At 41.8% G+C, this 14,087-nt stretch overlaps 1 protein-coding gene across 3 annotated transcripts in view; it reads right to left on the bottom strand.

Moving 5' to 3' along the window:
- Positions 1–14,087, bottom strand: part of EGFLAM (EGF like, fibronectin type III and laminin G domains) — a 171,125-nt gene that overhangs the window by 119,915 nt on the left and 37,123 nt on the right. For all 3 annotated transcript variants that reach the window (XM_060146979.1, XM_060146977.1, XM_060146978.1), the window contains exon 2: positions 761–870. In XM_060146979.1, the coding sequence (XP_060002962.1) occupies positions 761–870 (110 nt within the window). The remainder of the gene's footprint in view (positions 1–760; positions 871–14,087) is intronic.

Here is a 14,087-nt window from a genome sequence, read left to right as displayed (position 1 = left end):
TCTTATGGGGGGTTTACATCCCGGTGGGCAGCTCAGCTCCAGCAGGCTTAGCGCCCCATAGGAAGGTGAGCCTGGGGTGGCCAGCTCTCTGGATAGGCCCAGAGATTTCAGCCTTTCAAGTAATTATCTGAAATCTCCTAACTTCTTTCTTTTTTTTTTTTGGAATTTTTGAATTTTGTTTTATTTATTTTTGTATACAGCAGGTTCTTATTAGTTATCCATTTTATACATATTAGTGGATGTACATCAATCCCAATCCTAACTTCTAAAAGTTGACTCATTTTTAAAAACACTGTTCAAAGAAAACATTTTGGTAAACTGAAAAAGGGTCCGTTTGTAAACTCTCGGAGGTAGGAATGCATTCTCTGTTCCCTTCTCCACTTTGCCTGTCCACCCGGTCACTTTCATTCAGATTTTACATTATTTTGTCCTATTGACAAAATAGGACAGTGACTCTCTATTGTTTCCCATGTTTCTGCTTTAGTCTCCAAATTTAACTGTGGGCAGTTGGAGATCAGGAAGCATGTCTTCTACTGAGTTTATATTTTCCCATCCCAGAACAGGGCAAGGACTCAGTAGAGCCAACTGACTTTCAGGGCACTTACAAATGCCCTTAAAGGGAAACATCTCTGGTTTCACGGAGGGAGAATGAAGCCCCACACGGGAGGGCTGGTATCAGGAGGCCGTATACAGGAGATGGGGAGGAGGAACAGTTACCCCAGCATACCCACTACAGAAATCCCCGTGCCCAGGTACTCACAGTGTACCCCATGATGGGGCTCCCAGGGTGCCTTGGCATCTTCCACCGGATGCTGAAAGCTGTACAGTTCAGCGCCTCTAGCGTGATATCAAGAGGCGGCCCCACCTTGCCTGCGCCAAAAGAAAAGAGATGGTGTTACACATCCCACCTTGAGTACACTTGACACGAGATATAAGAGTGTGTGCTTACAGATGGAGAGCACACTTAAAGATGATTTCACAGGCCAGAAATGCAGACATCTCTCCAGGAGGCCACACCTGTGGCAGCTGACCTCACCAGACCTCTACTGACCCCTCCCAAACCTGCAATGGGAGGGAAATCAGCCCAGCTGTCGCCCACAGTCCCTTCTGTAACTCCTAATACCTCAAGGACCAGCAAAGGGAGATTCAGGGCAGCATAGACCAAGGTGCTTGGAATGTATTAAAGCAAGATAGTGAATTTTTTTTGGTTTACTCAGTAACATATATGTTTTATAGATATGTTATATAGATTCTGTTTATATAGCTCGTATATTCTTATTGCTGAATATTTCAAAAATGCGGTTTAGTATAAAATGGGGTTAGGAAATTTCAAATGTTTTACTGTATTCTTACCTTAAATAATTTTATGGTTATAAACAATAAACTTTATGTTTATAAAAACAACATACGCAGATTTCAAAATTTAGAAAACAAAAACAAAAAATTCCATCATTCAAAAATGAGTCCTGCCAACATTTTTATATAGCATACCTCCTTTTGGTTACATGGAATTTTTTGAAATATATATATATATATATATATATATATATATATATATACATACACACACATACACACACACAAACATATGTTTATATAACGTATATATAATTTTAATTGTTTATTGTGTTCATTACATATAATATTTATATTATATATATTCATAAATATTTTTATTTGACTTAGTATATATAGTGTATATATATAAATATTAATATATATATAAACTGATAGTATGTATTTACTAATCAAAATAATTATTCTTATTTTTAATGGCTGTTAGCTCTTCCATATAATGCCTGGGCCATAATTTATAGTGTATCTCATTCCACTATTGTTAGACACAATTTATTTCTGACATTTTGCTATTTTAAATAATGCTCCATGAGGGCCGCAACTAGGTATGTCCTGTTCAGAGCACAGAGACTAATAAATGGAAGAGCTCAATAAACGTTCCTTCAGTGAACGAGTGTTCTTCAGTTTGATTTTCCACTTACTAATATGTCCTGATGATCTTTCTTTTTAGTGACTGTGTATAATTCTCCAGCATATCAGTTGGGATACTCTGCTTGCAATTCACAGAGATCTAATGTGTCTATTTACTGGGCTACTGCTGGGGCCTTCCACCACCAATATGTTCAATAACAAAATCGAAGGCCTTTCTGGTGGACCAAGTAACAGAGGTTCAGTGTCATCAATTGGCAATAACGGCCATAGACACCTACCACTGCCACCAGTGCTGTGACTCAGGGATTTGATCTTCAACTGTTCTCTGGCTCTGCCTTGGTTCAAGATTTAAAGTCCCATCTGATTGGCCAAACTTATGTTATGTGACAAACATGTCATGTGACCAAAGGATCAGAGAGGAAAGATCAGTTTTTTCTGGTTTCCAAACTGGAAACGGACAGGATGAATGGAGTCCCGGAAATAGTTCTTCCACCAAGCCTATCCACTGTACAGGAGTTTCCCAAAGGAGGACAGGATCATAGGAAAAGAGTAGTGGGCAGTGGGATGGCCAAATACTCTGCTATGCAGAGCATGCACGGACATTAACTGTTACTCCAGTCATTGACATTTAGGTTGTTTCCAAAATTTCACTGTTAAAAATAAGGCTGAGTAGAACATCTGTGTGTGTGCCTTTTCATGCACAAAAGTCCGAGCATTTCTAGGATGGATATCTATTAAAAATTATGAGTATATGCATCTTAATTTTTAATAGCTACTGACTTTTTGCTCTCCAAAAAGGATTTAATAAATGAATCTTGAAGTACATTCAATTTTTTCATTTGGGTAAATTCTCAAAGCAGAATTTTTGTGTCTAAGACAGAATTTCTCAACCTCCACTCTACTGACATTTCGGGCTGTATATTTTTTCGTGCGGGCTGTCCTGTGCATTGTAGGATGATGTTGAGTCGCATCCCTGGTCTCTGCCCACTAGATGCTAGTAGCACCCACCAACTGTAGTTGTGGAAACCAACAACATCTCCAGACGTTGTCAAATGCCCCATGGCAGGCAAAACTGACTCCGGCTGAAAACTGTTGATCCAGAGAATGAATGTTTTAAAGATTTTTATAAATGTAACCAAGCTTACATCTAGAAAATTAACCAATTTAGAAGCTTATGGAGGTGTATGAGAATGCCCAGTGTAAGGAACACATCTTCCCCAGATTTGAGTATTACTTTAAAATCGTTGCTACTTTGATAAGAAAGAAAGAGGAATATTTTAATATCTTCTTTGGCTATTTTTCTTCCTCCCTTCATGTGTTTTGTACATTTTTCAATTGGGTTATTTTTCTTTTCCCACTGATTTAAAAGGGCTTTTAATATGTTCAAAGATCTGAGTCATTTACCTATACTTTTTCCTGTGTAGTTTTACATTTGGGTCCAGCTGTATAATTATTTATTACTGGGCAGTTTTATTGCTGAGTGGGGGTCTATGCTATCAAAATCTCAAAGGAAGCTGGGAATGGGGGAAAAGATAGTGGAAACGGTTTACAGAACCCTCACAGACCACAGAATAACCAGTAAGCACAATCTCATCCTAGGTCCTAGGAGTAACACTACTCTCTTCATTTTGGGAAATTACAACTTATCAAGTTGGGCTACTTGGGTCTGTTAGTGGGAAACCAGTCCTTGTATCCCTTGTGGATCTGTTCAGTACAGAAAACTCTCTAGGTATTTTAAGCAGAAACATGGTTACAAAATTGGTGGAAAGACTAGGGGACTGGAATTCAGGAGTCTCCATTAGCTCTACTTGATAAATATGTAAATAAATAGGTGAGAAAGAGAGAGAGATAATAGGTAGATAGATGATAACTAGCTAATTCGCTATTGCAGTGATTCAAAACCAAGAAACCCCAGCCTTCACACTTGATCCTGCCATTCTTACCATTACAATTGCCTCCAGACACACACGAAAGTGGTGGTGAACCTTGGAATGATGAGTTGTCATGTTTGGATGGCCTTGCTTGGCAGAAGAGACAGCAGCTGGAAAGTGGCCTTCCTCCCATTCCTGCCTTCTGTAAGTCCTAAGAGTGCATCTAATTGGTGGGACCTAATTTACCTCCAGAATACTGACTGCAAGGCAGTCTGGGAAATGTTTTTATTCCTCTAGCCTTTGCATTACAGTAATGACACCTAAAAGGAGGGTAAGATGGATGTTGAACAAGCCAATCCACAGTATCCACGACATGCTGGTACCATGAAAAGCCTGAATTCTAATACACTATCCCCTTTATGTTCATATTCTCTAAGAAAGTATTCTAATCAAGCCCTGCTGGAACACAGCTAGATATGACTTCTATTTTTATCGGCATATTCTTTCATTTATTCAATCGTTCACACACCTATTTATCGAGCTCCTATATGTATCAGGCACTGGCTTAGTCGGTGAGGCTACCTTAATAATGAAGAGACACAGGGGACCACCAACAAGTTAGCAGGACATTACAGTTGTGTGCGAGGAACATAAAGGGAAGGATGGAGCACTTTGGTGGCACACAGCAAGGACACACCTGACTCCACCTGGCGGACTAATAAGAATGCGACAAAGTGGGGATGGAGAAGTGTCTCAAGCAGAGGGAGCAGTATACACTCTTCCTCAAAGAGTCGGGGGAAGCACCACATAACAGAGCGCCATGGTTGAGTAGATGTGGGTGGGGTGATGAATGAGAGTCGTGAAAGCTCCAAGGATTCTGCCTTGGGCAGCGCAGGGGAGGGGTGCGTGTCATCCACTCATCTAGGATCACAAAGGCAGCTGTGACTGCTGCTGGTGTAGGAGGTGTGGTCGTCGGCAGCTGGTGAGTGAGAGGTAGCCGGGTCAGACGTTTGAGCCAAACACCAAAACTATCTCAGATGAATCAAATGGTTAAAGATGGGAAATCAAATTATCTAAAAGAATTGAATTTTAAAATCAGATACTTTTTTTTTGAAGACAAACCTTTCTAAGCTTAAAAGTGCTAAAGAGGGCTTCCCTGGTGGCGCAGTGGTTGGGAGTCCGCCTGCCGATGCAGGGGGCATGGCTTCGTGCCCTAGTCCGGGAGGATCCCACGTGCTGCGGAGCAGCTGGGCCCGTGAGCCATGGCCTCTGGGCCTGCGCGTCCGGGGCCTGTGCTCCGCAACGAGAGAGGCTGCGGCAGTAGCGGCCCGCGTACCACAAAAAAAAAAGTGCTAAAGAAAATAAATCAAAAACGATGGATCCACGTCATAAAACTTCATTATGCTCTTCAAAGATTACAAAAGAAAAAATAAAAACAACAGATCAAAAGGTAAATAATTGCAGCAAAATGCAGGCAAGGGATCCTTTATTATAAAACTCATACATACTGAGAAAAAACGTTCAGGCCCTGAATATGTTTATAAAATATACAGAAATAAAATATGAAGGGACAACTCCCATAAGAGAAAATATAGCTGATAAACACACATGGCAAAATATTCAAATTTGCTAGTTATCAAATAAATACAACTTCTTAAAATTGAGATGTCATTTTCACCTAGTAAATTAGCCAAAAATGTTTAAGTGATAGTAACTAATGCTGACAAGAGTACATAAATGTGCTAGTCTCAAAAAATTACTTATGGCAGAGTAAATGAGCACAGGCATTTTGGAAGACAACTTGGCAAAATGCAGTAATATCCGGAGCCACAAGTATGTTCCTTCCCTTGGACTCTCTGAGGTGAGATTACAGTCTGTCGTGAGGAAAGAATCTTAAAAGAAGAGAAGGCTGCTCGCATGAAGGTGTTCTTCAGAGGATCACTTGTGATATGGAAAGACCATAAACAATCTAAATATTTAGAAACAGGGCAAAAGTCAAGTTAATAATAGTACATGACCAAGATGGACTGTTATACAAACATCAAAAATGAGACGTGACTAAACACGTTACGGTTTCTTAGGATCTGGAACAGGGAAAGGACATAGTGGGAAAATGAGCGAAATGCAAATAGTCAGTAGTTTATTTGATAATATTGTACCATTACTAGTTAGTACCAGCACTGGTTAATCTTTTAGATTCGACAAATGTACCATGGTTATATAATATGTTAACATGAGGAGAAACTGGGTAAAAGACAGGAATTCTATTATTTTTGCAAATCTAGAATTTTGCAAATTCTATTATTTTGAAATCTAAATTAATTTCAAAATTAAAAGTTTATTTTAAGAATGAGGCTTGTATCACTCTGTAGCAACAATTAGGATGTAGTGTTAAATAAAAAGTATACCCAATTACCATCAATACTGTTATTAGAGTCATACGAAATACTCATTTGCAAAATAACTGGAAGGCAAGAGTAAAAGGCTAATGGTTACATTAAGGTAGTTGAGATTAAGGATGATTTTTTTTCCTGTTTTCTTCTATTTAGTAAGCTTTACAGATTGTTATTATATTATTTTTCATAATTTGAAAAAATTGCCTGGAAAAGTATTTTTATATTCAAAGACCAAATGTTGCATGGGCGCCTGTATGACCAGGCTCCTTCAGAACTAAAGGAAATCTACAAAATAACGCTTCATGAAGCGTTTGTACTAGTTTATACCAGGCGCTTTAGGGGAGGCTGCGTTGTCTCATGGTTGTTGTCTGTCTTTCAATCTAACAGTAAGGTTAAAAATAGTTTGTAATTAATGAAGCAGATTTACTAGCTCTTAACCAAAGGTAATGTACCTGCATAAAATAATATGCCCGTATCACAAGTCAACTATCACAGTAAAATGAAGGTGTCCAGGAAAGAGGCTATTGCTGCCGAAAACAGTGCCACACAGATCTGTCAATCAACAGTGACTGAAGCACTAACGGGGGGACCTGATATCATAAAGCACACAGAACAGGCACTCTCTTGCTCCGCCCTACTTTGGAGGCTGGCCATAATCTAGAACAGTATTTCCCCCAATTTTTTGCTCCCTATGCCCTCAATTCTCGACAGTTCTGATTCTAAATTACATCTCACAATTATGTCCCTTTGGATGTAACTGTGTCCAAGGGGGCATCAACACGGGGCCTCACAGGACATGAAGGCCTAGAGGATGGCCCAGCCAGATCTCACGATGTATAGGGGAGGAGAGATGGGGTCATGACCATGGTCCTAGCCTCACATCTTCATGAAGATTCTAAACGAGAGCTGGTGGGCAAGCCAGTGCTCTGAGCATGCTGCCTTTATAGTATACTCATTCAGGTGTCCTTGAATACTGACTGGAAGATTTTCTTTTCCCTTTCTCAAAATAATTAACATGTAATGCTATAATTATTATTATGATGTGAATTTTCAAATCTTTTTTAAAAAGCAATAAAATAGGACAAAACTTTTACAAACCATATATTTGATAAGAGGTTAATATTCACAGTATATAAGGAAGTCATACAACTCAATAGCAAAAAACCAAATAATATGATTAAAAAATGGACAAAGAACATGAATAGACATCTTTCCAAAGAAGATGTACAAATAAATAGCCAACAGATATATGAAAAGGTGCTCAACATCACAAATCAGGGAAATGCAAATCAAAAGCACAAGGAAGTATCACCTCACACCTGCGAGAATGGCTATTATCAAAAAGACAAGAAATAACAGGGATTGGCCAGGATGTGGAGAAAAGGGAACCTTTGTGCACTGTTGGTGGGAATGTTAATTGGTACAGCCACTATGGAGAACAGTCTGGAGGTTACTCAAATAATTAAAAATAGAACTACTATGTGATCCAGCTATCCCACTTCTGGGCAGTTATCTTTATCTGAAGGAAATGAAAACAGGATCTCAAAGAGATATCTGTACTCCCATGTTCATTGCAGCACTATTAACAATAGCCAAGATGTGGAAACAACTAAGTGTCCATTGATGGATGAATAAAGAATATGTGGTAGATATAGATAGATATAGATATATACACACATATACATAAAATGGAATATTATTCAACCATGAAAAAGGAAATCCTGCCATTTGTGATGACATGGGTGAAACTTAAGGGCATTATACTAAGTGAAATAAGTCAGACAGAGAAAAGCAAATACCATATTATATCACTTATATGTGAAATACAAAAAAAGCCAAACATAATAAAAAACAGAGAGTAGATTGGTGGTTGCCAGAGGTGGGAGAAGGTGAAAAGGTAGAGGGGGTGGGCAGGGAGAGTGGGTGAAGGTGGTCAAAGCATACAAAGTTTCAGTTATAAATTGAATAAGTAAGTTCTGGAGCTCTAAGGTACAGCAAGATGACTATAGTTAATAGTACCTGAAAGTTGCTAAGACAGTAAATTTTAAATGTTCTCACCACACACACACAAAAATGCTAACTATGTGAGTGATGGATGTGTCAACTAATCTTACTGTGGTAATCATTTCTCTCTCTATATATCAAATCACCACACTGTACACCTTAAACTTACACAATGTTATATGTCAATTATATCTCAATAAAGCTGGAAATAAATAAATGTATGTATGTTGGGGGACGGGATAAAATATAGCTGAAACGCCATTCTCCATTCCTCTCTTCCAGAGGTAACAACCATTTGGTGTTACATGTCCTATCCCCATGTGAGTTTGTGTACTCTGATTTTATCTGCACATTTCTTATTTAATATTTTTACTGGAAATAACTTAATTGTCCACCGGTAAAGGAAGGGATAAACTGGTTTATTCATACAATGTATCAGTATCTTTTCTACTTGAAGATTTATTCCTTTAAAGAGAAAAAGAGATCTGAGAAAAAAGAGAGAGAGAATGAGAGAGAGAGAGAAGAAAACTTTTGTGTATTTTAAAGCACTATTCAAGTATTAGCCAGCTTCTGGTCTTCCCCTCACTGCTGGCTTAGCAACCGTCATTCTTTGGTTTCTAAATACATTGCCACTTGTCCATGGGCATTTCAGTTTCCAAAATTTCATGACTGCCATCTGCTGATCCTTTTGTCCTGCTGGTTAATGCTCTTTGCCCCAGCTGACAAGCATTTTAGTGGGGTTTTTTAGGGACCGGTAGTAAATATGTTTGTTCAACCCACCACGTGTCACCAGAAATCAACTGATCCTCATAAGAGTATGGGATAGAGGAAGGAGACATTATTCCCGCTCTACAGATGAAGAAACTGAGGTCTAGAGTCTACTGATGTAAGATCTTATCAACGGGGCAGGAGATAGAGACAGTGAGTAGTAACAAAGAAGAGATGATCTTCTCTCAACCCCTTAAAGTTTGTGTTCTTGGTGATTCTGCCGAACGTCCTCTTCTCAGCTCCACTACACTCTCTTCCTGGGTGCTCTCATCCCTGCCAGTCATTACCACATATATGCTGGTGGGCTCCCCCGTCCCCCCGCCCCGTTCCATTCCTCCAGCCTGGCCCTCTCTTCCAGAGGGCAGGTCTATGTACCCAACTGCCAAGTGGACCCAGATGTCACACGGGCCTCTCAAATTCAACAGGTCAAAAGTGAATTCATCATCTTTCTCTTTAACCTGAGCCCCTCCAGTAATCCCTGTTCTGGTAAATGGTATCATCATCCACCATGACGTCCAGAAACCTGGAAGTCACCCTCGGCATCAAATTGATCACATGGAAGTCCATTCTCTCCTATTCATGGAGGCCTCGGAAACCTCCTCAACCCAGTGCCTGGAGCAGCGCCACCAACTGTTCAGAGCTGTGCTCGCAATGGAACTTATTTGCCATTTGTCAAGACTTCCCCCAAGGTTTCTCTGGCCTTTCCAGATTCTAAGGGATATGGTTTCCCTCCCACAGTTCCCTCAGCCTGCGCCCTCCTCGGAAGAATGTGTGTTAGTAAACTAAACGGAACTTTTTTCAGCAAAGTAGTTGAAGGCCATAGGATTGGTGACTCTAAATCGTACGAGTAGGCGGGGCGTGTGAAGGGCCATCTGGTTGGAAGGAAGCATCAGAGGCCTTGTCTTACAGCATATTTGCATCGCAAGCACAGCATTCTTCTCTTTGTGTGTTTGTCTGGGGTGTCCTTGAAGGAAAGACAGGTCTCCAGCTGGGGGCCATCTGAAGCTGTATTTGCAGGGCAAGCACAATATTTACACAGACATTGTATGATTATTGGAGTATCTATAGAGCGGGCAAGCTGAAGGCAGGAGCAAACCACCCAGTAGGGCCCCTCTGAGCTGGAGACAGATTCCAGACAGGTGGTGACAGACCTGGAAAGCCCAGAGAAACCAGCTGGGAAGTCTTGAGGCTTGGCCTGGTATCAGCTTTGGAGATAAAGAGACATCGGAGTGTAGTCCCAACCGGAATGAACCAAGCAAACCATTTCTCTCAGTCTCTTCCAGCTAGGGAATGAAAGATGAGGAGTGAAACTAAAGAGACTTTCCTCACATGTCTACAACCTCTGAGTCATCAGGAGAAAGTCCAGTCATTTGACAGGGCAAGTCAAGCCCAAGTTACTCTCTCTAAAAACTCTTAAGGAGGCAAAAAAATGTTTATAATAGTTATAACACTGAGGTCTTCTGGGATTTTTATCTATTATGATATAAAAACGTATTAGTGCTTCCTCAACATTAAAAAAAAAATCAAAGTGGTAGGCCACTTACATGTGGACTAAACAAGATTTAAGCAGTTAAGTACAAAAATAACTCATATTTCAGCAACTATGGTTAGAATGTTGGATTATATATTATGCAATAAAAAACTAGTTTTGAAGAACTGTAGCATTTAAAACTAGTATAATGCATTTATACAATCCATCCCGAAGCTGTGTTCTTATAAGCTAAAAGCCATACTTCTTAAGAGATAAATAAATAACAAGTGAGTTTCTTTGCCATGAGGGAGCTGTCTTCTTGGGCCTTCTTCTTTGGAGGAATTTCAAAACCGTGTTTTTGCATTAGAAACTTCTGAATGATTAAGTCAATTTCTTACGGTAATTTTATTTCATAAAATACTTCAACTTCCTGTGTAAAATTCATCTCCGATTCAATTAGTTTTGTAATCCAGTTCATAAAAACACTCCAAAATGCAAACAAAAATGTCATCTGTGACAGAAATACATTGCTCGCTTTTCAGTTATTTGATTTTCATGGAATGAACAGAGTTATATTCACTGATGCAATGGAAAATGCCCAGACTAACTAAAAATAATCAGGAAATTCTGAACAGGAAAAAAACCTTATTTCCATCTTTTTGAAGCTTGCTCCAACTAATATTACTAAAGCAGCACTATGAATATGTAACCAGAATCTGCCACTAGAGCCACTTTCAACGTGATGCCTTCAAGGCAGTAGTAAAAATGTGGGTTTAAGACACAGAACAGTATTTGTTCTAGTGACCTAGGGATTCAGGAAATTCTCAGACACTGAGGGGCAGCATGAAATGTCTTGCAGAGCCCTCCCGGCTTCTTTTAGTGGGGGGTTTATGGTCCACAGCACAATCATGCTTCCCTCTGAAATCCACCGTTCCAGCATGCAATTCCACAATCCACCACTCCAGAGTACGATTCCAGGTGGTAATGCATCTTTCCAGAATGTAATCCATCCTCGTGCAGTGCCTCGATTTACTCGTCTGCTCACCAATGGGCTGGATTCTATGATTTCTAACGTCCCTCCTACTCTGACATTCATACTTCCCTGAATAGCACATGGGGAAGCATCCACAGAACTCTAAAGGTGACAGAGAAGAGAATCACTCAGAGCGGTTCCTGGCACAATTAGACCCAGACAAACGTGGGCCCTGATTTAGAAGACCCAGTTCGGATCCTCCTTTGGCCACACCGTGCCCCTTGGCTGGAGTGTGTGTCCCAGGCCAGGAGGACATGCCTAGAAGAGCCTGGGGCCCCTCTGCTCGTGGACCACTCCCTGAGCACACAAGACCCTGGGTTCCCTGCCTGGAGAGTCCTGAGCCTGCGTCCTGGTCCGCAGTGGTCTCTTCGCTGGGTCTGTCCTGAGGGGGACCTGTGCTGCCGGCGTGTGCACCCTCAGTGATGGGGTGACCAGTGGGTCGCTGTGCGCCAGGACGGCCAGCGGACGGAGCTGGGTTGTTGGTTGCGGTGCCCACGTGTGTGCACAGGCGCAGCCTCCAGAGAGGGGCAGAGCAAGCAGAGCAGCAGACCGGGCCTCAGGGACCAGTCCTGTCCACAGGGCCTCTTTCAAAGTGGAAATTCAGGGAGGCTGAGAAATCTGAATTTGAACCTGGTCTTCCAGGTCATTATGAAAGTATATTTGTCAAGGCGGAAGGAGAGAAAATCTTGCAACTAACTGTTTATTTTGTGAATGAATTGTAAGTTTTTACAGGTGGTAGGTAGGTGTCCATTTGAACTCTTGCTCTAGAGGCACTAGCATCGGGGGCAGGCCCAGCTCGAGCATCACGCAGCTTCATAAACTGGGCTCAGCTGGGTTGTGAGGGGATCTTGCAGAGGAGTCCTTCCGGCCCAGCTGCGGACTTCCAGCGAAGGGAAATCTAGCTGAGAGCCTCTAACAGCAGTTCCTGGTCACGGTCAGCAAGGCAAATAAAGCACACATGCCAGAAATGGAGAAGGACGCTGGAGACACCGGCAGCACCAGAGAGCTGGCAACCTACTGGAGTAACAATTAGACGGTGGACTTCGAGGCCCCGCTCTCCCCTAACTCCAGGTGTGTGACAGAGGGTTAAGGCCCAAAGCAGCTTCTGAGCGCCTACTGTGCGCGACCACACCTTGTGACTCTTTGCTTTCACTGGGGCAGGCTCACTCTGACCACATCATCCGAAAAAGCAAGCAGGAAGGCTGAGTCTCCACTCGCCAGCCTCCTGTTGCCACACACACGTGCACACGCATGCACACACAGGCATACACACACAGGCATACACACACACATGTGCGTATCCTCCCCACCACAAGGAGAAATCATTTAAATCATTTTACAATGATTCATTATTAACAGTGATTAAATGCTAAGGTCATTTAACAGGGGAGAGGGACAAAGAGACTTAGACTGTGAAACTTGACCAAAGCGTCTGGACAAGAGTACAGAGCAGAAGATTTTAAGCTAGAAGGGAGTTCCGAATTCATCTCATCCGGCGGTTCTCTGACGTTTGGGAGCATCCGAATCACCTGACAGGCTGGAGTGACAGATTGCTGGCCCTGCTTGGAATTTCTGATTAAGGAGGTAAGGGATGGGGCGCAAGAATGTGCGTTTCTAACATGCTCCTGGGGGATGCTGGAGCTGCTAGTTCCTAAACCACAGGGTGAGAACCACTGCTTTGGCCTACCCTCTGATTTTAATGATGGCGAAATTAAAACTCAGAGCAGCTAAGCGCCGTGTGAGATCTCAGCAGCTAGTGAATAAACTGACACTAAAGCCTTATTTGTTCAGTCCCTAGCCAGCAGCTTTGGAGCTTCTCACAGGTACTTCCAAATTTCACGAAGCTGTCGAGGCTTTCAGTTGGACGCTGGCCTCCTCTCAGGTTGTACCTGTAACTCTCAACCCTTTTTGTTGCTTCAACGTAATCACATTCCCCTTAGAGGACATCTCAATGGTGGTAGTCTAGGGAGGATGCCCATATGGGGTATTTCAAAATCTCTAAATGTCTGGGTCAAGGACACTGATGCCCAGAGTCTGAAGAAGCTCCCCAGGTGGTCCTGATGTACACCTGCCCCTGGCTGAGCCCTACTGTGAGTCCCATTCTTCCAGGTGGTCTCATCCATTCCCACAGTATCTCCAAGCACCTGCCCAGTGTATCTTTTCAAGTAAGCCCTGGATATCTAACTAAGAGTCTCAGCCTTGATGGCTCATAGACACCTCAAACTCCAAATGTTCTAGATTAAAACCATATTCAGTCTGCAAATCTCCTCTCCCACGTTCCCCACAGTCCAAAAATCTGGGAGCATCTTTATCAAGATACAACACCACCCACCACGCTGCCCCCAATAGACCATAGAATGTAAGCTCCATGAGGGCCAGGCCTTTTGTGGTCATCCTTTATCCTCGGCACCTATAGTAGTCTCTAGAACATAATAGGCATTACAGAAATATTAGCTGTCTGATTGACTAAATGACTGACTGAATAAATCCACATCTTCCTTCTAGTGCTACTGCCATTACCTTAGTTCAGCCTCCTATCAAACTGTACTAACATCCCCAAATTAGCCACAAACCTAAATTTGCTCTCCCAGGTACCC

The sequence above is a fragment of the Lagenorhynchus albirostris genome, chromosome 3 (genome assembly GCF_949774975.1).
Source record: "Lagenorhynchus albirostris chromosome 3, mLagAlb1.1, whole genome shotgun sequence".
NCBI lineage: Eukaryota > Metazoa > Chordata > Mammalia > Artiodactyla > Delphinidae > Lagenorhynchus > Lagenorhynchus albirostris.
Note: the sequence above shows the minus strand (reverse complement) of the source record. Positions and strands in the feature narration are given on the sequence as shown.